Here is a 27723-nt window from a genome sequence, read left to right on the forward strand (position 1 = left end):
TCAGGTGTCTTCTAAAAGTCAGACGATTGTTTATTTTCTTGACATCTGACAGGAGGGCATTCCACAGGGCAGGCGCCACCACCAAGAAGGCCCTCTGCCTGGTTCCCTGTAACCTCGCTTCTTGCAGCGAGGGAACTGCCAGAAGGCCCTTGGGAGAGGGACCCCGGTGTCCGGGATGGAGACGCTCCTTCAGGGATACAGGGCCGTTTAGGGCTTTCAAGGTCAGAACCAACACTTTGAATTGTGCTCGGAAATGTACTAAACATATAAAGCATTAATAAAGAAACAGAATGAAAGAGTGACTGTTGGTGCTGACCTTTAAAGCCCTAAATGGCCTGGGTCCTGTATCCTTGAAGGAGCATCTCCACCCCCATCATTCTGCCCAGACACAGAGCTCCGAGGGCCTTCTGGCGGTTCCCTCCCTGAGAGAAGCGAGGTTACAGAGAACCAGGCAGAGGGCCTTCTCAGTGGTGGCGCCTGCCCTGTGGAACACCCTCCTGTCAGATGTCAAGGAGATAAACAACTACAGTGGTACCTTGGTTTATGAACTAAATCCGTTCCTGAAGTCTGTTCTTAAACCGAAACCGTTCTTAAACCGTGGTGCGCTTTCGCTAGACTGAGGCAAAGTTTGCAAACTGGGACACTACTTCTGGTTTTGTGGAGTACGAAAACCGAATAGTTCGTTAACAGGGCTGTTCGTAACCCGAGATACCGCTGCATATGGCTTTTAGAAGACAGCCCTGTATGACTCTTTGACCTCCTATCATGTTTTTAATATTCCATTGGGAGCTGTCCAGTGTGGCTGGGGCAACACAGACAGGTGGGTGGCAGATAATTAAATTGTTGTTGTTGATCATACAAGCTTCTTGCCAGGTTGCTGCTCTCAGTTCCAGCCTGTGAATTAAGTCTAACAACACAGCAGGGCTGTTGTTAACCACTTAAGAGTGTGAACTGTATTGCAGGGCTGTTGTTATAAGCCGCCGCCTCCCAGCCACAGGCCCTTCTGGCCCTGGGGGTGCACCCAGGGTTTGTGTGGGGATGGGGGCCCCTCCCCCTCATTCAGCACGTCCTCTGGGGCCCATATTATTTCCCCCATGGAATCTGGGAAGACCTTTTCCATGGAAAATCCAATAGCAGTTCTTCCAGATGAGGACTGTAAACTCAATTAGCACTAGTGGGTCGGGGGGCTACCACCCCCTGGAAAGGAGTAAATCGGGATGGTTTTGAATTGTTTTCATTTATGAAATCGTTTTCTATGAGGCGTGCCATTCTCGTTGAAGTGGTTTTTTTGCTGTTGCTTAATTGCTGAGCGATGTTTCATACGAAATGGAAGGAAAATAAATACATTAATAAATAGGTTGTGAGAGAGAGAGATTTGCATGCCAATGGCTGTGGAAAAAAGTGGCCTTACATGGGGAGCATTCATCCCATAATAACCCCTCTCTGCTAAAAACAAGACAAAACACCACGCTGTTTTCTTGGCTCTGTACACCCGGAAAGGCACCCTGGACATGCTCAGAGGCACCAGCAACGCGCGCGGTCAGCGGGGGAACCAGGTTAGCAGCGGGTCCGCTTTGTTGCTCCGCATCTACCGATCTAGAACAAACGGGCCACCCGCTTCAAGAGCACCCACGGGGGGGGGGGTGCTGCCCGCCACCCAGACTATTGGCGAGGGGGAGAACGCCCAAAGAGGTGTCGGGGCTCAGGCGCGCACGACGACCCGCGAATGGCTTTACGCGCAGAGCGCACAAGGAGCCAGCTGGCTAAGCGAGAGGTACCCCGAGCATGTGAAGAGTGCCGGGGGGGGCTGTGGGATCTGCAGCCGAGCAGGGAAGGTCCGAAGCCGGAGGAGGAGAGGAGGCTCGGCCTCTCTCTCTGCGCGCCGCCGCCGCTGCTTCTCCTGCGCCGTCCGCCTTGCTTTTATAGCGGGGCTAAATTTAGGCCGGCCCGGGGCCGGGCCAAGCGGCAGCTCCAGCCCCCTCCAGGCAGCAGCGCCGGGTCCCTCCGCCGCCTGCCTTCCCGGGACGCGCTTCCTGCGCCCCCGCCATTGGCCTGCGCGCTCGACGGCGCGGCTTAAAAGGAAGGCGCCGGCCGCGCCGGGCAGCCACATCCAAAAGCGTCCGAGATCATGGCGCTCCTGCCCGCGCCTAGCCTGCCCTCCTTCGCCTCCTTCTGCAGGGACAGCCGACCGGCCCACCAAGTAAGTAGCTCGCTCGCTCGCTCGCCAACCCGGCTCTCTGCACATGCTCAGAGGCACCGCGCTGGGCACTGAAAAGAGGGGTTTTGGGGACGTGGGGTCTAGACTTTGGGGATGCTGCGGGGACTTCTCCAGGGGTCAGGACGGGAGTGGGCGCGCCGGCTGCTTTTCTCCGACGGGGCGGGCGGGCTCCGGGCTTTGCGCGCCCTTCGCTCACGGCCCATTTCTCGCCTTCTTGCAGCGCTGGAGCTGCGGGTTGCCAGCGGAGAAGCTGCCCTGCGGCGGAGACCTCTGCTGCCCTCCCGGGCCGGGCCTGAACGGGCTATGCGCGCCGTCGAAGGACGACGAGGACCTCAACCACGTCCTGGATTTGATTCTCTCCATGGGCAGCGGCGCAGACGGAGGGTCTTTCGGCCCTGACAGCGGCGCGCCCCGCGGGGATTACGGCGCCGGACGGGAGCCCTTCTACGAGCTCAGCCCCTCGCCCGACGGCTGCGCCGGCTACGAGCAGATGGAGCGGGGCAGCCCCCCGCCCTACGGCGCCGCCGCCGCCGCCGCCGCCCTCCTGCCCGAACTGGAAGCTGCCCCCTATGTTCCTTTCCCGGGGGCCAACGGCGGTTTCATCCAGGGCCGCTTCTTCGTCACGTCGGCGTTCGCGGAGGGGCCCAAGCCGGAGATGTCGTGGCCCCAATCCTGCGCGCAGATCAAGCAGGAGGGCACGAGCCCCACGCCCTGCATGCTGGCTGCCTCTCCGCCGCTCCCGGGGGCAGAGACCCCTCCGCTCAGCCCCGACGACCTCTTGGCAGCCGCCGCCGAGTGCCAAGCCCCCCTCGGGCGCCACGCGCAGCCCCCCTACCCGGCGCCCTTCGCCCACCCTCTCCACTACCGCCAGCACCCATCGCAGCAGCAGCAGCAGCAGCAGCAGCAGCAGAGCGCGCCGCCCGCCTTCGCCTTCTTCGACGACAGCCTGCCTTGCCCGGCCTCTGCCCCGAGGGGGCTCCTCACGCCTCCCTCGTCGCCGCTGGAGCTGCTGGAAGCCAAGCCCAAGCGCGGACGCCGCTCCTGGCCGCGCAAACGGACTGCTACCCACACCTGCACCTACGCCGGCTGCGGAAAGACTTACACCAAAAGCTCGCACCTGAAGGCTCACCTGCGCACTCACACAGGTAAGCGCAGGCTTGGGCGCGGCAGGTGGCGCTAAGGACCCCACCAGAGAGGTCTGGACCAGAGAGTCCAACCCCCCCCGCCCTCACCCCCACCTGAGGGTCTGGACAGGCCCCCTAGCAACCCCCCCCAAAAAAACCACACATCTTTATTGGTTTTCTTTTTTACAAATCAGTGAAACAAATTAAAACAAATTTAACATGCGAGACCTCCGCCTCCTGCTGTGGCAACTTGCATGCGCTGGATCGCGGTGCCAATTTGAATTTTAAAAATGGGGGGTATCCCCAGTTAAGCCCCGCCCCACATAATCGATAACATGGCACTACACACAGTTGGAATGGCAATGCCCATTAACATATATATATATAATATATATATTATATGGGGGGGGCCTCTGATATTTTATTGTGGGGGGAGGAGACCTCTCCGCCCCTACGCGCTGGATACTTTTCAATTGCGTCCCGTTATTTGCCGTTTTTGCTTCTAACCGCTTGCATTCCGATGCGAACTCCGCGGAATCATAAAAAACGCAAAGTTGAGCAAGCGATAATACAATTGAAAGCCATTGCAAATATTGAGGGGCGCAGGGTGGAGTTTGTGGACCACCGCAGTTCGGGAGCCCCTGGTGGAGGCGAGGTGCATGGAAGGAAAAGCAGATTTTTCTTCTTCTTTCTGCGTCCGTTAAGTCTTCCAGAACAGCAGAGAAGAGGCTTCCTGTAGCCTGGCCCCAGTTCTCTGAAAATCTGGCAGGCGTTGGCTGTTGCTAAACCACCGTCGATGCCACCACTAAAACTCTCTAACCCGAGAGCTGTGGGCTCTCCAGGCTGGCTTGCCGACCCACCTCGCCTTGTGGCATTGGGGTGGGGTGGGGTGAGGGGACATTGGTGCCCTTGCCGGTGCTGGTCCTCTAGGTATGTGACCACTGGTCATGCTGGCTTGGAGTGCAGCAACATCCCGGCGTGAATTTGCGCACAGTGGCTCATGAGAGCTTGGCAACGTTTAAGGTGGGGCTGAGAGCTGTGGGGCTCTGGGCTTGGGGGGGGGGCGTAGCTGTTCCCAAGAGGCGCTGCCAAGTGACAGAGGCAGGCTGCGTCTTAGGGGGAACAGGTGGGCGGGGTATAAACATTATTATTATTGCTATTATTATCCGCACACAAAGGGCGTCTCCAAGCCCAGCTGTGTTAGAGCCGCGTTTCCCCCAACTTGGATCCCCGGCTGTTTTTCCCGGACTACAACTCCCATCATCTGTAGCTAGCGGTCAGGGATGGTGGGAATTGTAGTCCGGAAAAAAAAACACCCAAGTTTGGGGGGCGCTGGGTTCAAATCCTCCCCTCCCCCACTCAGCTTCGAAGCTCTCTGGGTGACCTTGGGCCACTGCCTCTCTACATAACCTGTCTCGCAGGGTTGTCGTGGGGATCAAACGCTAGAATCGTAGTTGCGAGGGATCCCCAAAGGTCATCCAGCCCAACCCGCTACAGGAAGAGGGGGAACCATGCACATCGCCTCTTTGCGCTCTTTGATTACATTTCTATCCCAGGTATTCCTCCAATCGACACTTACCCCGCTTCCTTCCCTCCACAGGCGAGAAGCCCTACCATTGCAACTGGGACGGCTGCGGCTGGAAGTTTGCGCGTTCCGACGAGCTGACGCGCCACTACCGCAAACACACCGGGCACCGGCCTTTCCAGTGCCACCTCTGCGACCGCGCCTTCTCTCGCTCCGACCACCTGGCGCTGCACATGAAAAGGCACATGTAGAGGGGGGGGACTCTCCAGGACTTAGTCGGGATCCTGTAGCTGGTACTACGTCCGCCTGCGCCTGGGATGAGCGGGGAGGGAAAGGCTTGCGCTGGCCCCTGTAGCAGGAGACGGGGGGGCTGCGGCCCGCGCCTCTCTCCAGGAGGCTGCGCGGAAACCTGACGGGCTGCTCTCTGCCCCTAACCCCGGGAGGAAGAATATGGGACTTAATTTATAGGGCTCTTGAGACGAAAGGGCTGTCCGGGTGTAAATAGTCGATCTGCGACCGCCCAGAAGATCAGCTGCAACGGAAGGCTTGGCTTGAGGATCGCGCGGAAGGATCGCGCGGAGGCAGGAGACGCCTCGCGCAAAACGCTCCCAGCTGCCTTAACCTACACTAGAGCTCCTTAACAAGGCTTGAGGTCTTGTGAAGAAACGACCTTTTTTTAAAAGAAAAGAAAAGAATACATAAATAATGTACATAGTTTTATACACAAGTGTTGGGAGGATACAAGGGAAAGACGAAATGGGCCCGTTTCTTGCCCATGTCCAATTTTTTTGGGGGGGGAAATGAAAACTTTTATAAAATATATATATTAAAGTTTTTTTTTCTAAAATAAGCCTGTTTCTTTCATCTAGAAATCCTTTGGCCTGGAGGGGATGGGGGGAAGGCAGGTGCAAGCCCCGGGCGCAAAAAGATGGTTGTTGCTGTTGTTATTTCTTGCTGCTATAGGTGCCCATAACCTACCCCCTCCCAGCTACCCACAAATCCTACGCCTGCGCCCCCCCCACGTCCCCAGCGCGCAAGAAATAGACCCGGGCACGGACCGCAGCAGGGCGAATGCTTTGCACCAGAAACGGCTCTCCAGTTCAAAAGCAACCCAAGGCTATAATCTGAGTCTCATTTTTAGTTTACTCGACAGCTATTTCGGGAGCGCCCTGAAATCTCTTCCAGATGCTGCGGCAGCTGTGCCCGCGGCCGGGCTCTGTGGGCAAGCTGGTTTTGCGCGCGTGTGGGTATTTTTATGTGAAACGTAAACACGGCATGTCAGTAATTGCAGAGTCCTTTTTTGAAGGGGGGGGGGAATGCAGGACTGCTGCTGCTGTTCCCCAAAAGCTGGGTGGGGGGCAGATGGAGACGCTGGAACAGAGAAAGGTAGTTTCTTCGCTAACTAGATCCTTAAACGCGGCCGCCACCCGCTTGCGGTGCGTACAAACTGCGTGAGAGGCGCGTATCTTCCTCCACGCTCCGGAGGGTCGTTTTCTGACCCTCTTTATCGCATCTCTGCAAATTAACCCCCGCCATTTCCCTTCCAGGGGTCTGTATCTGAACACTTTGTGATTTCTGGGCTGGCAGTTTCCACAGCGCCATTAAAAAAAAAAAAAAGACAAAAACGGGGTGACGCGGCGGGGCTGCACAGATTTTTTGCAAAAACAACAACAACCACCGCCACCAAACCCTTTTTGCAAGAAACCAACGTCTCTTCCCGCAAAGCAAACCGCGCAGAAGCAGAGCGAGGTTGCAGTTCGTTTCTGTTTCTCAGGGGGTGGGGGGAGGAGAGGGGAAATGGGTGTGTGCAAATGGCTCAGGATTGTACCCTCGGAGGTGCTCACAAAGCCGCTTACCCAATATAGCTTATTGAGAGAGTCAGCAAAACTGCGGCACTTTGGAGAGAATTCAGATCCTTTCGCTGCGCTCTCTCTCTCTCTCTCTCTCTCTCTCTCTCTCTCACACACACACACACACACACAGGCTGTCTCTGAATTATTTCAACTATTAACGGCAAGCGCAGGCTTTGGTTTAGGAAAGGAGCTATAGTTTAAAACCACCTGACGCGCCCCAGGTTGTGGGAGGTGGAATAAAATTGATCCTGCTGCAAACTGGAACGGGCACCTCTTGCAAGTGCGCAGAGCATCACAGGCTGCGCGTTACCCGAAGAGGATCGCAGCCACTGACAGCCTTGGATTTATCCGATTCTCCTTTTCAGTTTAGGTCAGTAAATGCCACAAGGCACCCCACCCTTGCGCCTGCCTTTGGATAGCCGGCGGCGTTTCTAAGTATTCTCAAGAGGAATAATAAAAACTTCCAAACTCGCGCCCCTTTACGCACGCTGTTCTTCCAAATCTCTCTCTCCCCCCCCCCCCGCAACCCCACTCAGGGAGTCGCTCCGGACTCTCGACATTTCTAGACCTCTTCCAGCTCCGCAAAGGGTCCCTTCTGGAAGCGCATTGTGCACAGGCAGAAGCGCCCCACAAATTCTCCCCTGGTGAGCCCAGGAAGGCGAGCCGTTCACGGGTTAACCGGGCAGCGCGGAGAAAGGAAAAAAAAACAGGCTCTCTCGCTATTTGCATGGAGCGCGGGGGGGGGGGGGGATCGGTTGTTGTTCACCAAAAAAAGGTTTGCCCGAATTAGCTCTCCCCGCAATGAGAGACCGCTTTGCAGAAAATGACTGGGGAGCTATTTAAAGGCCGTTGCCGAAATAAGCAACGAAAAAAGCGAAACGCCGTCATTTCTGGAAAGGGGGCAGGAGGGCAGTCCTGCAAACTTGGCCAGCAGGAGGAGGAGGAGGAAGAGGAGGAGAGGCTTGGAGGAAGCAACCCCGCGGCTCCAGATTCTGCAGAAAGCCGAGGTTGCACAACTTGGTTGCAGCTCCGAGCGCGGGCGCAGGAAGCGCAGCGACGGCGATGGGCTCCGATTGTTGTTGCAATGGCTTCAGCCCTTTCCGGCTCCCGTTCCGACCACAGCGCACAGGTTCCCCAGCAAGCGGAGAGCCCAAACCCCAAAGGGGCAAGCTGGGGGGTTGAAGGGGGCGGCTCAGGGACCGGGAGACTTGGGGACACACAAACACACACAATCATTTGCCCTCCCCGCCTTCTCCAAATGCCACTGGCTTCAAGGCGCGCCCGCGACCTCCTGCAAGGTGCATCGGACTCTCTCCGAAAGTGGTCTCCGTCCCTTGGAGGTTTTTGGTTTTTAAGCAGAGGTCGGACGGTCACCTCTCAGAATTGTACAGTTGGAAGGGACCCCACAGCATCATCTAGTCGAACCCCCTGCAATGCAGCTGCCTCCATACGGGATCGAACCTGCAACCTTGGCTGGTTCCTCAGCACCATGCTCCAACCAACTGCTTTAAGCTGAGATTCCTGCATTCTTTTTCTTCGATCCCTCCTAGCCAAGTGAGATTGTCTTCCATAAACATGATTTTAACAATGAGTCCGTAAGTGACTATGAAGGCCAATTCTGGATCCACACATCCTTCCACAGTGGGGATATTGGTTTCTGGGAGGGAGTTGGATCCTGGTGTGGATTTGCCAAGCATGCCTTCCTCTTAGCACGTTTCTCCCTTGCGTCCTGGGTTCGAGTGTCTCCAAAGCCCATGACACTTTTGGCAAAGGCTGTTCTCCAGCTGGAGTGCTCGCAGGCCAGTGTTTCCCAGTTGTCGGTGTTTATACTCGGGACGCAGGTGGCGCTGTGGGTTAAAGCCTCAGCGCCTAGGACTTGCCGATCGAAAGGTCGATCGAAAGGTCGGCGGTTCGAATCCCTGCGGCGGGGTGCGCTCCCGCTGCTCGGTCCCAGCGCCTGCCAACCTAGCAGTTCGAAAGCACCTCCGGGTGCAAGTAGATAAATAGGGACCGCTTACCAGCGGGAAGGTAAACGGCGTTTCCGTGTGCGGCTCTGGCTCTGGCCAGAGCAGCGATGTCACGCTGGCCACGTGACCCGGAAGTGTCTCTGGACAGCGCTGGCCCCTGGCCTCTTGAGTGAGATGGGCGCACAACCCCAGAGTCTGTCAAGACTGGCCCCTACGGGCAGGGGGACCTTTACCTTTACCTTTATACCACATTTTTAAAGATTTTCCTTGAGAGAGGAACCTCTTTTGTCCACCACCTGCATTGCGCTTTCCATTTTAAAGTTCGGAATAGAGGAGTTGCTTCGGAAGGCGACCATCAGGCATCCGCACAACATTCCTGCATTGTAGGGGGTTGGAATGGATGACCCCTGGGGGTCCCTTATCAACTATGACATTTGGCAATTCTATAAGCGCCGACATAACTCAGCTGTTTACAACCCCAGGGGTTTCCCCCATGGCTTCCTCCCTGTCCTCACGGCTGCCCAAAGCTCGCCACGAAGGTGTCTGGAAAATGCGGTGGGCCACTGGCATACAATGCCCAAGGGGGCTGGAGTTAAGTGGGGGGGGGGGTTTGGCAGCCCCCCCAGTGCTTCCCGCAAAGTTCCCACCAGCCTCTTCCCCCCATATCTTGTGTAGCTTGAGATGGGAAACAGCAAGCTCCTCTGAAGCCAGCCCCACTTGTGGGCAACTGGAAAGAGCCAGGAAAGCCGGTGGGGTTAGAGGTCAAGGGGTCCAGGTCACCCCCCAAAGCAGGAACAGGTGGGGGGTGCCTCTTCCATGCCCCCCTCCCCGTAACAGAGGAGGAGGAGAGACAGGAGAGAGGAGACTGCTTGTGGCCACAAAGGACCCCGGAACCGCCGGGAGGAAGACCCCAAACATATGGGGGCAGAAATATGAGCAGGTCCGACCCACTCAGCTCCCGACCCCCCCCCACCTCCAAAAAAAAAAAAGAAGGGAAAGAGAGAGAGAGCCATCCCAGAGTCTCGGATGCTCCAAAATAAGTAACTTTTTCATTTATTATATTAAACAATAACATTTCTCTTATATTAAACAATAAAACACAGAGCATGGGTTAAAATTCAAACCTTCCCCCCTCCCTCCCTCCCGGCAAACCTTCTCTCCTCCCCGCTGCCCCCCCACTCCCCACCCCTCTTTGCTATAGGATAATTCCAAGAGCATAGATACAGTCATGTACATGTCTGGATATATAATACATCATCAGCCGATCTCCTGGTGGGGGGGGGCAGGGTGGCCGAGGTCAAAAGGATGTGCTGGGTGGGTGGGGGGGCTCCTTGGTTCCCCTTGCAGCAGCAGCAGCAGCAGCAAAACACACACACATCTCCCCCCCCCAAAAAAACCCCCTCTCTCCCTCCCCATTGTTCCAAATCCCGCTGCCCCCTTGGAGAGACCCCTAAGCTCAATTTGATGCAAAGGACTGACTTTTCTGGTGCCTGAGGTCTGGGGGGGGCACAGCTGCTCCCCCCCCAAAAAAAACCATTTCTAAAGAGAGAAGCAACGAAGGGAGGAGAGGAAATGAAAGAGAATGATTTCTCCTCCACCAAAAAATGTAGAGAGCCATTGTCCCCCAAGTTTGTTTAAAAAGGAAACTCTGCAAACAAGAGACCACTTGAGCCAATGGGTCTACTCTAAGGAGGACTTGGAAGCAGATGAGAAGAGTTCCTAGCGGAGGGGGGCAGGCAGAGGAGAAGAGAGATAGCAGCCGGTTTGCGTCCCACAAAGAACAAAGTGGGGGGGGGCAGGGACGGCGCGGATATTAAGAGCCACAAGATGAGTGTTTTTTTTGGGGGGGTGAGAGCGTGGAAAACACTAATGGGGAAACACAAGAGGAGAAACTGGGAAAGGGGGGGCATAAAGAGGGGTGCAGGATAGCTCTAAATGCCCCCCACTCTAAATGCACATTCTGGCACATTTTCCCCCCTTGCTCTTTTGCACCGTGTCCTGTCCCCCCTCCAAGACTGAGGGTGGCCTGTCTGGGTTTGGCCGCCCCTCCCCTCAAGCGGCAGCCTTGCCCATCCCTCTCCCCGGGGGGCTAGGAGTAGTTTTGGGGTGCTACCAGGGAGCCCCATGCTCCCCCCCCCGGTCAACCGAAAACCGTGGCTGATTCTGCCAACAGGAAAGGAAACTGAAGAAAACTCTCTCTGTCTCCTTCACACACAAACACGCAGAGAAATAGGTGCAGGATTAAGAGTCCAGTCCCGGGGGTGTTTTTTTTTTTGGGGGGGGGTGCCTGCACACGTATTTCTTGCAACTCCAAAACGCCACACTCAAGAAGCGAATTGCATTTACCCGTGCCCCCTATATTTTAGAAGTAAGAATTTGCAGCGAGAGCGCGCGAGAGAGAAACAGACTTTTTAATCTCTTTCTTTCTTGTTTGGCAGAAGCTTGAGATTCTAACCACAAGAATCACTCTTTCATTTCCAGATCTTAGGGACTAAATATATACACACACACACACAAACACACACACACAAGAGCGACACACGAGGCCGGGCGGATTTACGTTTTTGCAGCAGGCAGCGCTCAGAGACCAGGTCCTTCGGCACGTCCACCCCCAGATATATACATATATAAAATCTCCTATATATATCTACATTTCTCTATATCACAAGGGGGTGGGTCGCGTCCCGGAGGGGTGGGGGGGCTGCTGAGGAGATGGCAGATGGGGACAATATACACCAGGGGGGACGGGGGGACGAAAATTAAAAATACAAAAAAATTGTAACAGATCTGGAGGCTGCGGCGGCACATTTTCCCAGCTTCTCAGCCCACAAGGTGGAGGTGGATGGGGACCCCAAGGGAAGGCGCGGATCTGGCCCTACCGGGGGGGGGGGTGTATGGGAGGGACAGGGGGTTCTCCTTTGGGTTCTCCTCCTCCTCCAAAGAAAAACCGGCTGAGGATCCAACTCTCTCTGGAAGCCTCAGCACCCAAATTTGTCCCGTCCGTTTGGCCGGCCGAACCCCTCCCCACGCAAAGGGGGCTGGTGTCTCTGGGTGCTTCTGTGGGCCAATGGGACCCTCCCGCCTGTGGGGCGGACCCCCATGGGGGGGTGTCTCCCCACAGCAGTGGCAAAAAGGGTGGCCCTGATTCTCCGCCAGAGCTGGGAGGGAAGGACGGAGCCGGTCTCGGATCCCGCAGCCATAGGGGGAACGGGCACCTTGGAGAGGGGGTGGGAGGGCGAGAGAAGCACCCACCCCACCTGTGATGAGTGGGGAAGGGCGGTGGGGAGCCCTCAGCCCCCCCCCAGGGCAAAGGCACCGGGGTCAAGAGGCCCCTGGGGAAGATGGAAGGAGGGCCGGCCTTCTGGAAGGAGGAGGGCAAGGGGGCAGAATTTAGGGGGTCCCATCTCTGCACAGAGGCTGGGAAGCTGGAGGTTTTCCTGGCCTGGGGGAGAAAGAACCCCTTAGAGGGGGAGATGCCCCTATTGCAGGAGGAGGAGCCATTTCAGGGGGGTGCACAAGACCCCCCCAACACACCACTCGGACCCCGACCCACGTGCCCAAAAGGAACCCACCTGCAGCCACACATTTGCCCCCCTGCTCTCACCCGCGTTGCCCCCCCAGCTCTGGAACGGAGACCCCCCTCTTGCCACACGGCTCAGAAGACGCCGCTTGGCTTTTCTCGAGACTTTCCAGGATGTTTTTCAGGCAAAAATACAGAGAAAGAGAGAGAGATGTAAACACACCGACCTGCCCTTCGAGGTTGCAACGTATTTTAAGTTCCCCGGTTTCGGTATGAATCGGCGCTGGTTAACTGAACGTTTGAGGCTGCTGGGGGGGGGGGCAGGGGCCGTTAGCAGTGGGGTTTTTCCTGGGCGATCAAAGAGAGCGTTAGGAATCGGGGCGCCTGGGGGGGTTTTGTGGGGGGAGAGAAAAGGGGGTGCAAAGAAATCCACATTGACAGTGCTGCAAAGAAAGGGAAATAAAGGCAGAGAGGGCCGTCTTCCTGGCGCCCCGCCGTGGGGGGAAGGCCTGGGTGGGACCCCTTTCTCCCCCCCCCCCTCCACCCTATGCCCACCCCAAGGCTGGCACAGCTGAGCAAGACTCAAGCCCCCCCCCCCCACGGGAGGTTTCGAAGAGCGAGAGGTCCAGGGCAAGGAAGCAGGTCTTTTCCGGCGGGGGGAGGGCAAAATGGGGGGGGGGAACGGCCGGCTGAGTTCACCAGGGGGTGGGGGAGCAGCGTCTTGGGGGGCAGCCCCCCACCTGTCCGTCTGTGCAAGGAGACGGCATCCCCGTGCGAGCCCTGCGTCCTTTTCCCGCAGAGAAGGGCTTCCCCGCACCATGGAGAGGCGGTTCGCTTCGTCGCATCGAAAGAACGGAGACCGGGGTCGGCGGATCGGAGATGGTGATCTAGGGAGCGGCGGAAGGGGGGGGGAGAGGGAGGGCCCCCCCGAAACCCCCTAGGAGGCGGGCATGTCCGCTTTGCTGAGGGCGATGGCCAGCTCAAGGTCCTCCTGCTCCTGCCGCCTCAGCCGCGCCAGGCGCTCCTCCTCCGCCTTCTCGCTCTCTCGCTTCGCCCAGGCGAGTTGCTGCTCCTCATTGCCAAGCTGGGGAGAGAAGGAGAGGGTTGGGATGGATGACCGCTGGAGGGCCCCCCCTATCCAAATCTCTCCCTAGGGGCCACCGTACTTCCTGCCTCCCGGATCATGGTAAGGGATGGAGGGGGGCCGCTCCCGCTTTCCCTTCCTTCCTCCCCATCCTCCGAAAAAAGCAGCACCCGGTTCTATCGGGGAAGGGCCCCGTCCCGGTCTCGTCGCACACCTAAAGCGCTTTTGGGGTTCCCCATGGAGGCTGCATCTGGGGGACCCCTATGAAGACTGGACTGGGCGCTCTTTGCCCTGTTTAAATCCTGCCTTGCAGGGGGTTGGTCTAGATGACCCACTGGTGTCCCAGTCCGACTCTCAGAGCTCAGTGCTCTGACCAGCACATTGAGGGCAGATCACACCGCAGGGAGACCCCATGTTTTCCTTCAACCCTCCTCCCCAAAAAGCTACGAAGGGCGTGGGAATCAGACTATCGACTCCTAATTGGTCTCTCTGTCTCTCTCACACACATACACAGAGCTAAGAGCCAGGGGAACTGCCCGCCACTGGCTGCAAACCCTTTCCCCGTTCCTGGAGGGAAGGCGGCCAGCAGTTCCCCCGATAAAAGAGGGGAGGACCCACACAAAAATCAAGGACATAAGGGGACGGTTTGCCCGGTTTCAAACGGTGACAGTCCGGAGAAAAAATATTGTTGAGCTTTCTCTGCAAAATCTCCTAAGAAAGTTTTTGACTTAAAAAATAAAATAGAATAGAAAATTTGACAAAAAAAGCAACTTGCCATTGTCAACGGACATTTTAACCCATTTTGCAAAATTCCACCCAGACGCTATTTTTGCCAGGGAAATCGTAGCCATAATAACAATAATAATAATAATAATAATAATAATAATAATAATAATGCAATAAAACATTTGAAACTTCCCTAAAGGACAGCAAGCCTTATAGCAGCACAATAAAGCTATTCCGCTTACGAAACCTTGCGATTCTTTTAGTTGTTGTAACCTCCTGCTCAGCGACTCTCGTCTCCCTGATCTTATTCTGACTCGGTTTTTTAAAAATAAAGCAAAATAAATTATTGCATCTTGCTTTCACCATTGTATCTTAGCTATTTTTAAAATGCCGGCCCGCGACCGTAATAAACCGAAAACTGCAGCGGCGATTTCACCGGCCTCCTCCTCCTTTTGCAAAGTCTGGTTTTTTGCTGGGGAAATGGATGGGACGGCTCAGCAAAAAAACCCCCCAAAACTCAAGCCAGGAAGGTGAGAAAGTTTGAAGGTGCCTCGGAAATTAAAAAAGAAGAAGAAAAAAGAATTAAAAATAAAACCAGCGCAGGTTTTCCTGTTTATCAGCTGAAGCCTCTCTCTTTTTCTCTGTGTCAAACGCTCAACGCCAAACCTGCCGTTAGAATAAAGATCCACAACGTGGCTTTGAGTTCCTTTTGCTAACACAAAGACACACACACACTCCTCCAACACTAATAAGCTGAACGAAATAATTAAAACGCTCTCTCTTGCTGCAAGGAAGGAGATTCACACATTTTAGTCCCTACTGAAACCAGCCCTTTATTGCAAAACCTTGAGGACTAGAGTCTTAGCTTACGGAGCAACGCGATAAGGCGGTTTTCCTATGCCCCAAACATTTCCAGGAAGGGGATTCCTTCCCCAAAATATCCCCAACTCAGGAGAGAAAGGGAGAGCGCTCTCCACGACCAACGTCCCCAAGCGAACAGCACCAGACTCAAAGCTTAATACAGTGGTCCCTTGGTTCTCAGACTTAATCCGTTCCAAAACCAAAGCATTCCAAAACCAAGGCGCTCTTGCTTTCCCATAGAAAGTCATGCAGAACGGATTAATCTGTTCCAGACTTTTAAAAACAACCCCTAAAACGGCCATTTAACGTGAATTTTACTATCTAACGAGACCATTGGTCCATAAAATGAAAGCAGCAATCAATGTGCTGTGCTATAAAATAAACAAGACATTATTGTAGATGATAAAAATTAAAATTACCTGCACTGATGAGAGTTCATTGTTTGGATGGGGGGCTTTTATCCATTTCCGCAGTCACACAATCAATCAATCAATCAATCAATCAATCAATCCATCAGTAGCTGAACTGGGTTCCACACAGCCACAAAAACAAATGAACCGAAAAAGCCTCAAAAACAAAATCGCAGAATAAAGAGCGAAAACCAAAGCGCCAAACTTAATCCATTCCAGAAGTCCGTTTGACTTCCAAAATGTTCGGAAACCGAGGCGCGGCTTCTGATTGGCGCAGCGTTTGGGAACCAAGGCGTTTGAGAACCAAGGTACCACTGTAATAATAATAATAATAATAATAATAATAATAATAATAATAATGTGATGTGCCACCCATCTGAGTAGGTCGTCCCAGCCACTCTGGGTGGCTTCCAGCGAATCAAGACCCTGGGGACATACAGAGGGACTAATGCAGAACTATGGAGGAAGCGGGTTGGTCTAGATGAGCTTTGGGGGTCCCGTCTAACTACAGTTCTCTGGTTCTAGGGGAGAAGAGAGGGATTTGGGGGGAACTAAGAGATAGAAATTGCCAGAGGGGGGAGAGGGAAGGGGAAGGAGGAGGGGGGGGGAGGAGGAAGAGGATGAGGAGGGGGAAATGACCCCAAAAAGCCCCCCGCCCAGGTTTTTTTCCTTTTTCCATCCAGATCGAAGGAACGTCAACTTACAGAGGTGAAGTCAGCAAATCCCGTGGAGGAAGGGTCCTTGGGAGCTTTGCCTGCCGAGGGGGGAGAAAATCCGTCTCTCCCCCTAAAAAGGTCCCCAAACCCCTTTCTACTGTGAAAGGGGTCGCTGGTGTCAGCCCCGAACGGCCGAAACAGGTCGGGGGGCTTGTCAAAATCGGAAGAGCCGACATGGATGACAGGAGGAGATTTACCTGGAAAAGGTCGAGAGAGAGAGAAAGAGAGAGGGAACGAGAGAAAGAAAGAGAGAGAGAAAAGAAAAAAAAATGGGGGGGGGGGACCGAGGAAGAAAAGGAGAGGGAGGGGTTGGGAAGAAGGGAGAAACGAGAGGAAGAAAGGGAGAGGTTACTTACCATAAGGGGCAAGGGGGGGCAGTGGTTGGAGGGGGGTGTCTAGGGAAGCCCACCTAACCCTAAATTGGCAGCTCAGAACTCCCCCCTCCCAGCTTTTGCCTAGAATTCTGCTTCGCACAGCCAAATCCGCAACAATGCCCCCCCTCTTTTCCCTGCTCAAATGCGTCCCGTCCCGTCCCCCCCAAATTGGGCTGGGGAGTTTGGCGCCAAGTCCCCCCAGACCCCCCCAAGCACATGCCTCGGACTCACCCGCCCTGCAAAAAGAAAATGGGTTTTTTAAGGGCGTGGGTCAGCTCTGCAGCTAGCGATAGGCGTATTTCGGCGTTTGACAGCTTTGGGGTTTTTTCTGGGGAGGGGGAGACGGGATTCTCACTGCCTCCCACTCCCCCGAAAAGCCCAGAGGACCCGTGTGAGGGTTTCGGCAGCGGTTGAGGACTAGCGGCTTGCGGGCTCGGGCACGAGGGTGGCACCCTAGAATCGAAGAGTTCGAAGGGCCCTCTAAAGGTCATCCAGCCCAGCCCCCTTGGAGGGAGGGGTCCTGCCCGCAGCCGTCCCTGGTTCTCACTTTGCCACCCCGCAGCCGCAAGCCTGGAACTTGGCCAGGCGACGATTTCTTCCCCACTTCCCTTTCTCGAAGAGAGACTGGCGCCAAGCTGGCAGAGAGGAACTGGGAGAGGTTTCGCACAAAAAAGCAGCCGCTCCGGTTCCCTTTCCTCCATCGGGCAGTTTTTCCTTCGCCCTCTTTCCGCTGCGGGAAAAGGGGCTCCCCCTCTGCCCCCGGCGAAACACCCGCGGCCATGGCGGCCCCTGTACCCCCCCAAAATAGCCAATTAATTCAGAACAGGGAAGAGTCCCGGACGGTGTTAGAAACCCAGATATATAATCTCATCGCCTTAAAACTGGGTGCAATGCAATGTCTAGGAGCTGTCCTCTCCCTATGATGGGACAATATTATTATTATTATTATTATTATTATTTCCGTTTCTATACCACAAAGAACAGATCTCAAAAGCGGTTTGCAAGCACATCAAAACGTCGGATAAAACCACCCAGAATAAACCGAATTCAAGCTCCACGGGAAAATAGTCATTGTCCCCTACAGAACAATGAAACTGAAAATCTACATAAAACATTCAAAACCCCCTAAAAACTCTGAAGCCCCATTTTAAAATACAATATACTATAGGGGCACTTCGCTTCCCCCAGCCTCGGACCCGGTCCCCAGAGATCTCTGTGGGGGCCACAAGGGGACCCACAAACAGTGCTTTTTTCAGGGGGGGACACAGGAGAGCACATACCCTTAAACGTTTTGCGAATCTTTGTCCTTTTGCTGTATTTATTTGTCCCAATTTGAATGTTAAAAATGGCGATTTTCTGGAGTCAAAATGAGTGTACCCCATAACATTTTTTAAAGGAAAAAAATGCACTGGTCGTGAAACGTAGCTGGATGGTTTCGGGGGGCAGGTTTTAAGTGACTGGGAGCCCCCGGCCTGATCCGCAGCGCGGCACCGGTTTGGGGTGGAGAGGAAACCCAGCCTGAGCAAGGTTTCTCCAGCACAGCCGTGATGCCACCCAAAAGGGGGGAGCCCTGCAGCAGTGCCGGATCAGGCCCAAGGAGGTCCGCTCTTAAGTCCTGTCCCCGGAGGAAAACCTGCTTGTTCTAAGATAGACTGGCTCTGTCCATGGAGGTTCTGCTTGGGAGTCGTGAAAAAGAAGGGCTCTGCCGGATATTGGGCCAAAAGGGGGGGCCATTTAGTCCAGCCTCGTGTGTGCCCCCCGCCGGACGCCCTCCCAGAGGAAAGCCAGCCCCCTAACAAGCAGGAGTGGAACAACTGTGCCCCACTTGCGGTTCCTGGCAGCGGGGGGGGGGGGGGGACGGGGACTGAGTTTGTCAAATGGACTGCAGACAAGGGTTCACCCCCACCCCAAAGGCGTTATTCTCCCAGAAAAACATGGATTTTAAAAATAAAAAAACAGGCATGGAGGGCGCAAGGGAAATCGAAGGCTGGCACGGCTACACGGCGAAGCTCGGGCGCAAAAAACGACAACAGTTCTCTGTTTTCCCCCTGCCCCAAGCAAACTTCTTCTGCCTCCTCTTTTAATATTTCAGCCCCTGAGAACCAGCTTCGCCGGCGGGTGTGGGAACCAGGTACCCGGTCCTCCGCAGAAGAGGTGTTAACCACTGAGAAACAGATGATATGCCAACTTTGCAAAAAGGTGCCTTTTCAGCAATGCCTCCTGGGCGAAAAAGCCTCGAGATCAGCAGCTGCTGCTGCTGCACACACACACCCCACACGAGATAAAGAGACTGTGAGCACATCGCCCCCGGGCCTCGATTTCGGCCGCACGGCCTCCTCACAACTGACGGAAACTCGAACACAAGGCACACCTCTTGCTTGGACCTTTGGTGGAAAGCCACCGAGCTTTTAGCCTCGGAAGAGATTGAATATCTTGCCCTCGACTGGACTTGAGGGACGATGCCAACAGATGCCACACGGAAAACATCCCTGCGGAGATAGCAGTCCCGAATCGGCGGCGCACGCCCTTCTGGCTTGCCTTCATGATAAAGACTTGAGGAATGAGATTATCACCCCTCTTTCATCGTCCATTCCGGGTCGCCCAGCCACTGCCCCAGGGTCCTTCCTCTCGGCCGATCAAAATGAGCAAGTGATGGCAAAGGTGGCAAGGTTTTTAGCCGGGGCAATCGGAATAAGACCCACTATTTGAGCATTGATTCAAAGCCCTAAAATGTATTTTATACAATTGACTTTTTAATTCTGTTCTTTGTATATCGTGTGGTTGTTTTATTGCGATGGCTGGCGGCCGACGCAAATAAAGATTAATTCATTCATTCATTCACCAAGCGTCGTGTCGCACGGAACATCCTTGCGCTGTGGTGAAAATGGACGTCGGCCGGCTTCAAGCCTCCAACGGCAGACCAAAAAAAAAAGGGGGGGGTTCTGGAAGCTGCTTGTCCATGCACAGGGGACCCCAGAGGCCATCCAGCCCAACCCTCCAATCTGTGCTGATCTTACAACGGCAGAATCATTGGCAGACCACTTCGTTGCTCCCCGGGCCCTTTAGCCTTCCCTGTTCCAAATTATATCACCCCTCCCTCTTTCGCCCCCTTTTCAGAGAACTGTAGTTCGCCCCTCGCAGAGCTACAGTTCCCAGCACCCTTACCAAACTACAGTTTCCAGGATTCTATTTTTTCCCCCCTTGGAAGGGGTGTACTTAAAATGAAAGGGGTGTATACAGGCTTGGCCTCCAGCCCCCCCACCTACCATCCTGGCCCACCCCACTTTAAATGGGGCACACTCAAAACTGGACTCAGCCTGACCAGCACAGAACAAGGGTGAACTCCATAGGTTCTGCCCCAGATCACAGCGTTAGATCCTTAAACCAGGGTTGGCATCACCAAAATGTAACACCCAATTGCCATTTTGGGGGGCAAGACGGCTCCAAAATCTTATTTTTCCAAAGGATGGATTCTCAGCTAAACATCTGGCTAGTTCAGAGGACAACTTTGAGCTGAGCTTTGAGAACTTAAAAGAAGAAAAGTCACTTTATCCAGGGACAGTCTGCCTAGATATTGGCTTATTCCTGCCTTTTTCTAAATCGTGACACAGACCACTCATAACATGGGAATATTCTCCCCAACTGTCAGAAGGGGAAAGTGACGACAAGCGACAACTTGCTATCATGCCGGGAAAAGCATTTTTCGGTCCCCGAAATTCATTCCGGTTGTGCGGATAAAATATCACGGAATGCTACAGGGTGGGGTCTTAAGGGTGAGGAAGGGGTCCAGATCCAAGGACCCCCCAGATGGCGGGGACATCAGGCGCTGTCCCAGCACCCGGGCATCTTCGCTCGGGGGCGACGGGTGCAAAACGTGGCTGGTGGGTTTCGAACGCTGACCACAACAAAGCAAATTCACGAACCTTGGAGGCGGGCTTCGGAAAACCGGCTGAGCGAAAGACCCCCGCAAGCAAGCAGCTTACGGAACTACCCGTCAAAGTCTCCTGGAACCAGCAGCACCTTCTGAGACCCCCGTTCCAAGGCGCCTGGGCCAAGCGACCTGCCAGCCGGGAGGAAATCTGCCTGCCGTGGTCGCAGTTCAGCAGCGGTCAAAACGCCTCCGGCCAGACTCTCTGGCCCACGGGAGGAAGGGGGTCCCTCAAACGGAGAGCAGACCTGAGCCGCAGAGCACACTCAGGGCTGCAGCAAGGCCCCGATCCCGCGCACAAACGCCGTGCGCTACACCCCGGGGTCTTGAACCGCAGCCCTCTCCCCTCCTGGCCGGTGTTTCAACTGTGGAGGCTGAGCCATTCTCAGCTGAGAGCCTCCTCCTCGAATCAGTCTAACCCAGGTTGGCAGCCACCCCGCTTCCTGTGGCAGGGAGTCCCACAGTCCAACCCTACACCTTCTTTACTAGAGTGTCTCGTACCGAATGCAAACTGCGAAAAGGACTCTTACGAATCGAAAACGGAGACGCCGTGTGCGTCTTCCCTCTCTCGTTTGCTTCGTATCGCTCTCTCTCACACACATAAATCCTCAAAGAAAAACACAATCCGCCCTGAACCCCTCAACACCCAGCTCTGCAGGAATTCTAGTGCCAGGATGTGTGTAATTCTACAAATCTCTATCCTGTCTCTTCTCTTCCCGAAACTAAGCAGCCCTGAACGCCGCGTGCTTTTCTCATTCCCTTTCCCCCCAACTCTGACGGTCTCCTTTTTGGGGACAGGGGGTGCTTTGCAGAACGGGCAGCCCCTGCCCCGTTCGGGCCACAAGAGGCGGCCGCCACCCCCACCCCCCACAAGGCAGCGGCGGCTGTGCCTGGTTGACGGCGCAGGCCGGGGCCCCGATATTGCTGGTGAGCGCCGACCGCAGAGAGAGGAAGTGGCTGAGGGTGGGGCGGGTGCAGATGGTCCCACGATGGTGGTGGCAGCAGCCCCAGGGAGGCTTCGCAATCACTGACACCCACACAGAGACTTCCTGCCCTTTTAAAGAACCAGAATAACACACACACACACACCAGAGAGAGAGAGAGAGAGAGAGAGAGAGAGGAGGGGGAAAAATAAAATCTGTTTTTCTCTTTTTGACGCTCAACAGCTTTTACCTAGAAGCTAGTTAGCGGCAAGGACAGAGATCTCTTATCAGCAGCCGGTGCAAAAAAGCAGATGAAAGGGAGGGAAGACAGGAACGAGAGAACGGAGGTGGAGGAGGCAACTCCTAATAACCGCTTTTGAATTCTCTGGGCTCGGCCGGGGAAGGGTCCAGCCCCGGTGCAGGTTCCTCGCCAGGGCTGCAGCAGCAATTGGATCAGGCCCCTGGGGCCACACTCCTCCCCAGGGCCAGCCAGGTGCCCCCCAAGTTTAACACCAACTGCCCCCCTCTTGCCGTTCTCAGCAGCTGGGGTTTCCTGCCTCCGACAGGGGAAACAGGATTGGTGCATTTCAGTGCCCAGCAGGGTTTGGACACTAGTTAAAGCCACCGCATTTTTCACTCTATAAGACGCACCTAGTTTTTGGAGGAGGAAAACAAGGAAAAAAAATATTCTGCCTCTCAGAAGCCAGAACAGCAAGAGGGATCTCTGCGCAGTGAAAGCAGCAATCCCTCTTGCTGTTCTGGCTTCTGGGATAGCTGCGCAGCCTGCATTCGCTCCATAAGACGCAGAAACATTTCCCCTTATTTTTTAGGAGGGGAAAAGTGAGTCTTATAGAGCAAAAATACGGTATTTTTTCACACTTCCCGTTCCTATAGCTCAGCCAGATGAACTTCTGTCCAAAAGCAAAGACGTGAACTGCCATTTCCCAAACCTGCTGGGGGGGGGGGGAGGTCACCCCGAAATCAATCGATTTTTTTTCTATGGAACTGTATAATGTTGTACGCAGAGCGAGTATTGCACGACACAGGAAAAACATTTGAGCTTGCAGGTTTTCTAAGACTTGTCCGGTGTTTTGTCAATTGCACGTCCCTTAGAATAAAGCGAGGGTGCAGCTTGCCTTAGTTTCTGCCGCAAGCAGAATCAATCAATCAATAAATTATAAATTATAAAATAAAATAAAAATAATACTTTTATCATTTATACCCCGCCCATCTGGCTGGCTTTCCCCAGCCGCTCTGGGCAGCTTACGGCATATCTAAAAACATAATATTGATATTATTAGTAAATCTCTTGTATTGCGTGTTGTTTTCTATAGACCAATATTTCGGATTCTTCTAGGACGTTCTTGGACCATTTTAGGAAGTCCCCAGACAGCTGTAAAAGCTCCAGAAAGCTTTTTTTAAAAGCGCTAATACTTAGAGGAGTCGTGACGTTACGTCACGGCGATTCCGACTTTCGGGGTGACTTTTCCCTTCCCTGAAACCGAGAAGAATTATTTTGTTTTCCTGAGCAAAGGTTTGTCACTTTAGGATGCAGGAAAGTTGAAAAAAAAAGTAAGTTATAACGCTAGTGGCCGCAAATTTTAAAGGGGGACCCGGAAAATTCACGGAGGAGAAAGCCATCAATGGCTATTGGCCAGTGAAGCCATGATGCTCCTGAGAACCAGGAACCGCAGGTGTGGGGAAGACCTGTTACGATGCTCAGATACTGCCTGGGGGGGGGGGAGGTTCCCTTGGGGGGCTTCCAAGCACAATTCAAAGTCTTGGTGCTGACCTTGAAAGCCCTAAACGGCCTCAGAGGCCCAGCAGACCTGAAGGAGCATCTCCGCCACGGACACCAAAAGCTTATACCCAGAACAAACTTAGTTGGTCTCTAAAGGTGCTGCTGGACAATTTTTAATAAATTTATTTATTTATTTCGACTGCGTCAGACCAACACGGCTGCCTACCCGAATCTAGATTCATGTTCACCAGTCTCTGTATTTCTAACAGTACAACCAAATCGGTTATTTTGGATATAGCTGTAAAAATGTACTATTCCGAAAAAGGAAACCTTAAACTGCTTGCAAATATTAAGATTACACCAGCAAGAATGAGCCTTTCTGTAGAAAAAATGATTCAAATGAATCCCTGCTGACTAGTGATTTAAACCATGATTTAAACCGATTCGATTTAAACCGTGATTTAAACCGATTTGATTTAAACAGTGATTTAAACCGATTTGATTTAAACTGATTTGATTTAAACCGTGATATAAACCGATTTGATTTAAACCGTGATTTAAACCGATTTGATTTAAACTGTTATTTAAACCAATTTGATTTAAACCGTGATTTAAACTGATTTGATTTAAATCAAACCCACCCTGGCCCGATATCCCCCCCCCCCAAAAAAACCCCCAACACACTGCCCCAGAGTTTGGCTGCGGACCGGCAAGCATTCTAGTAAAAAGCAAGGGGGGGGGGAAGAGTGCAATGGGGGGGGGCAAGTGCATGTCTGAGAGAGAAAGAGAGAGGGAGGGAGAGAGGCCAACCCCCCCACCATGGAAAGTCCAAGACGAAGGCAGCCCCCAGCCCGCCCTCCATGACGGCCGGTCACCCCTTCCCCGGCGAGAGCCCGGCGCGAAGTGGGGGGGGGGGGAGGACCGCAGAGAAGACTCACCACTGGGCGGTTTGGGCCTGGGAGGCAAGCCTTTCTTCGGAGGGAGGGCGGGGGTGTCTAGCTTGCCCTTAAAGGGGTCGTCCGGAAAGCCCCCAAAAGAGGAGGCCGAGAACGGGTCGGAAGCCGGCAGCTGCAAAGAGAGAGACAGACAGAGGCAGAAGCGGAAAGGGGGCTTGCAGAGAGAGGAAGGAGGAAGTGGGGGGCTCTGGAGTGGCGGGGGGGGCGCAGAGGCAGACCCAGAGAGGCGCTGGTTTGCAAGCAAGAGAGCAAGGAGCTGGGCGGAGCCAAGCTTTGCGACAGCTGGGAAAAAGTGTTGCAGGTCTGCCCCCCAAAACGGAACAAAACCACGAGGAAATGGGGGTGGGGTTTCGGGTCCTCGGCTAATCCCCCCCCCGCCCATCAATCGCCTGACATTGGGGGGCCCGGCCGACACAGGCCGGTCCCAACCAGGGGAGACCCGGCGGACATCCACTTCCACAGGCCGCCCCCAAACTCAGCACCAGCTCGCGACTAGTAGACCCGCTGAAACGGGTTTAAATTTGGTAAAATTGTTTACGGGATTTCCAATTTTCTTTTACAAAAAATACTCCCGCCTCGCTTTTTTAAGGACTGCGCCAGCATGAGCCCTTCGGAACTCCCTGCCTCATGACACCGACTCTTTAAAGGTGTTCTCGTTCAGACAAGCCCCCCAGGACGTTAAGAAAGTTGGCAAAATTTTAATCTGTTTTAATATTTCAACTTTTGTATGGCTTCCCCCACCTGCCCCCAATATAATTTTTACTGAATTTCCACTTTCCCCCCACAAATCAAATAGTGAAGTCGTTTCCTGTACTGACTTCCCACCTCCACTCTTTTCTACTATCAAATTCTCACCTGTCGCTAAAACCCCCTCTCACGTCCTTTAAAAAGTTGGCGCAATTTCGATCCGTCTCATTGTTTTGAATTTTGTACGTTTCTAAAGCGCTGCTGCAAAACATTCCTTGGTTTTTATCGCCTCATCCTTTCGCAAACTACTTTAAGGCGTTTTGGGTCGTTTTCACAACGAGGCAGTGTGCATGAATTTCACGAAATGCAAACAAAGAACAGATCTTGGGGCCATTTGTTTCTTCCATAATAACCAATCGCCAAACACCCAAAATTAATGTTCCAGTTTTTGGACGTTTTTCGGAAGCCGAACGTCCCACGCAGCTGTCGGCTATTGTTTCTGGGGCGCCTGCGCCTTGGTTTCCGAACATTTCAGAAGTCAAAGTCTGGCGCTTTTATTTTTGCTATTTATTTTATACTTTTGTATTTTGAGGCTTTTTCGGTTCATTTGTTTTTGTGACAGCGTGGAACCCAGTTCAGCTACTGATAGTCTGGAACGGATTGATCCGTTTCACATGACTTTCTACGGGAAAGAGCGCCTTGGTTTTGGAACGCTTTGGTTTTGGAACCGACTTCCGGAACGGATTAAGTCTGAGAGCCAAGGGACCACTGTGTGTTTATTTTGGGCTGGATTTCTGAATGAAAAGCAAGGGTTTACTGTTCTTAATTTAAATGGAACGGGGCTGCGGGGAAGGTTCTCTCACGCCACCCTGTGGCAGAAAAGCGTTTCAGCCGCTAAGACTGCAGATTCTCTTCTGCTAGATCATGGGGAGGCAAACTAAGGCCCGGGGGCCGGATCTGGCCCAACTGCCTTCTCAATCCGGCCCGTGGACAGTCTGGGAATCAGCGTGTTTTTACATGAGTAGAATGTGTGCTTTTATTTAAAATGCATCTCTTGTGGGGCTAAGGAATTCATTCATTTTTATTTTTATTTTTAAAATATAGTCCGGCCCTCCACAAAGTCTGGGGGGAAAAAAAAGTTTCCAGTACAATTGCACCTTGATTGTCAAACGCCTTAGTACTCACACATTTCAGCTCCCGAATGCTGCAAACCCGGAAGTGAGTGTTCTGGTTTGCGAACGTTTTTCAGAACCTGAACGCCTGACGCGGCTTCCGATTGGCTGCAGGAGCTCGCCGCGGCCAATCGGAAGCCGCGCCTCAGTTCGCGAACGTTTTCGGAAGTCGGACGGGCTTTCCGCTCGACTTCCGAGGTACGACTGTATTTGCAGAACCAGAGATAGGAGGGGAGACACGACGGCTCACCTTTTTCTTTTGCGAGTAGTTTTGTAGTGTTTTATTTTCACCCCACCCGTTAAAAAAACCCCAGGGTTACAGGACCCGACAGGAAGCAGGTCACAGGCTGGGCAAGATTTGCCTGGGGGGTGGGATTCTGCCCCTGCGGAGGGAAATCAAGAGGAGGGAATTTGGGGATTTGTAAAGTCAGGGAGGCTAAGCGGCTGCCCCAAATCTGGCGAGGGAGGAGGGTTTACCTTCGACATCCGGCTGAAATCGGCAAAGCCTTCGCTGCCACCCCCGCCGCTGTTGAAACTGCTGCTTCCGAAGGGATCTAGTGTCCCAAAAGGATCTGAAATCAAAAGGGGGGGGGGTGGTGGTCAGTGGCCCTGGCCAGGATTCCCGTTCCTAGACTTTGCCGGTTCTAAAAACGGTAGGCAGCCCTTGTTCTCCCCCCCCCCAGTAACTTGCAAGCCTTCCCCCCCCCAACCCCTGAACCAAACAACCGCCCTCTTGCACAGGGCTCCCCCCTTCCAGAATTCACACCCCACTGGTGTTTTTTCAGCAAGAAATTAACGCCAGGCAGCTTAACCGAAGCATCGGAGCCGAGTTTGAATTCTTGGGGGGCGGGGACAGGGGGGCGGACGGACACCCGATGCCATGGGGCAACCTCCCCCCGCCGTGGGCTTACCTGGCCCTTTCAGAGCGGTGGCAACGACACTCGGAGACTGGAAGGGGTCGCTGTTTTCAAATAAGTTCGCCTAAAGGGGCAGGAGAACGAGGGTTTCACGGCAGGGCCCCCCAAGCAGCTGGGCTTAGGATCCTGCGGCCCCGAAGGGAACCGAGGGACCCCCCCCGAACGAAACAAAGCCGTCAAGGGAAAAGCCCCCCCCCCTCCTGGAAACGTCCTCACCTTAGAAGGCAGCGTGGGATTTTTGGAAAAGGGGTCGGCCGTGAACAGATCGCTCTTCTCGGGCTTCTTGAAGAAATCGTCGGGCGCTGCTGCAGCGCGGAAGGGATCGCTTTCCTTAAACGGATCTCCGCCGAAGGGATCTGCAGGGAGAGCGCGAATCGTTCACCAGAGACTGAAGAGGAAGGGAGGGAAGCAGATGGCCTCTCCGGGAGGCGAGAGACTGACACCCGTCCCCACACCGCTGCAGAGGCCTTTGGGGATTCCGGGGTGAAAGACTAAATTTGGGGTTCGTGCGCAAGCAGGGGAAGCAAAGGCGACGCCGGAGCAGCGATTCAAAGACCGGCACACGTATCAGCATCGATTTCGCTAAGGGGGTTAAATTATAAGGACCCCTGGACGGTTCAGTCCAGCCCAAGGCAACTCTGGGGTTGCAGCGCTCATCTCACTTTCAGGCCGAGGGAGCCGGCGTTTGTCCACAGACAGCTTTCCGGGTCGTGTGGCCAGCAGGACTATACCGCTTCTGGCGCATGGCGGAAACCAGAGCAGCGCACGGAAACGCCGTTTACCTTCCCGCCGGAGCAGTACCTCTTTATCTACTTGCACTTTGACGTGCTTTCGAACTGCTAGGTGGGCAGGAGCAGAGACCGAGCAACGGGAGCTCACCCCGTCGCAGGGATTCGAACCGCCAACCTTCCGATCGGCAAGCCCAAGAGGCCCAGTAGTTTGGCTCACAGCGCCACCCGCATTAAATGATAATGACATTTGGTGAATGAGATAATTACGGCACACAACACACTCCTTAAAG

The 27723-nt window shown here is 54.0% G+C and overlaps 2 protein-coding genes across 6 annotated transcripts in view; one reads left to right on the forward strand and one right to left on the reverse strand.

Annotated features, from left to right (window-relative positions):
• The first annotated feature begins 2053 nt into the window (after positions 1–2053).
• KLF2 (KLF transcription factor 2) lies at positions 2054–5717 on the forward strand. The gene is made up of 3 exons (XM_079961114.1): positions 2054–2200; positions 2439–3363; positions 4943–5717. The coding sequence occupies exons 1-3, from the start codon at positions 2129–2131 to the stop codon at positions 5116–5118; spliced, it is 1173 nt and encodes a 390-aa protein (XP_079817240.1). The 5' UTR covers positions 2054–2128; the 3' UTR covers positions 5119–5717.
• Positions 5718–11113: 5396 nt separating this feature from the next.
• EPS15L1 (epidermal growth factor receptor pathway substrate 15 like 1) overlaps positions 11114–27723 on the reverse strand; it is a 38270-nt gene continuing 21660 nt past the window's right edge. For 2 of the 5 annotated variants that reach the window (XM_079960498.1, XM_079960497.1), the window contains 6 exons: positions 26919–27058; positions 26697–26766; positions 26263–26357; positions 23909–24038; positions 15993–16201; positions 11114–13291 (listed from right to left, as the gene is read on the reverse strand). In XM_079960498.1, coding sequence (XP_079816624.1) covers positions 13145–13291; positions 15993–16201; positions 23909–24038; positions 26263–26357; positions 26697–26766; positions 26919–27058 — 791 coding nt within the window. In that variant the 3' untranslated portion in view covers positions 11114–13144. The remainder of the gene's footprint in view (positions 13292–15992; positions 16202–23908; positions 24039–26262; positions 26358–26696; positions 26767–26918; positions 27059–27723) is intronic. The other 3 variants (XM_079960499.1, XM_079960501.1, XM_079960500.1) reach the window with 3 other exon arrangements.

This window comes from Podarcis cretensis (genome assembly GCF_951804945.1).
Source record: "Podarcis cretensis genome assembly, chromosome: 18".
Classification (NCBI taxonomy): Eukaryota; Metazoa; Chordata; class Lepidosauria; order Squamata; family Lacertidae; genus Podarcis; species Podarcis cretensis.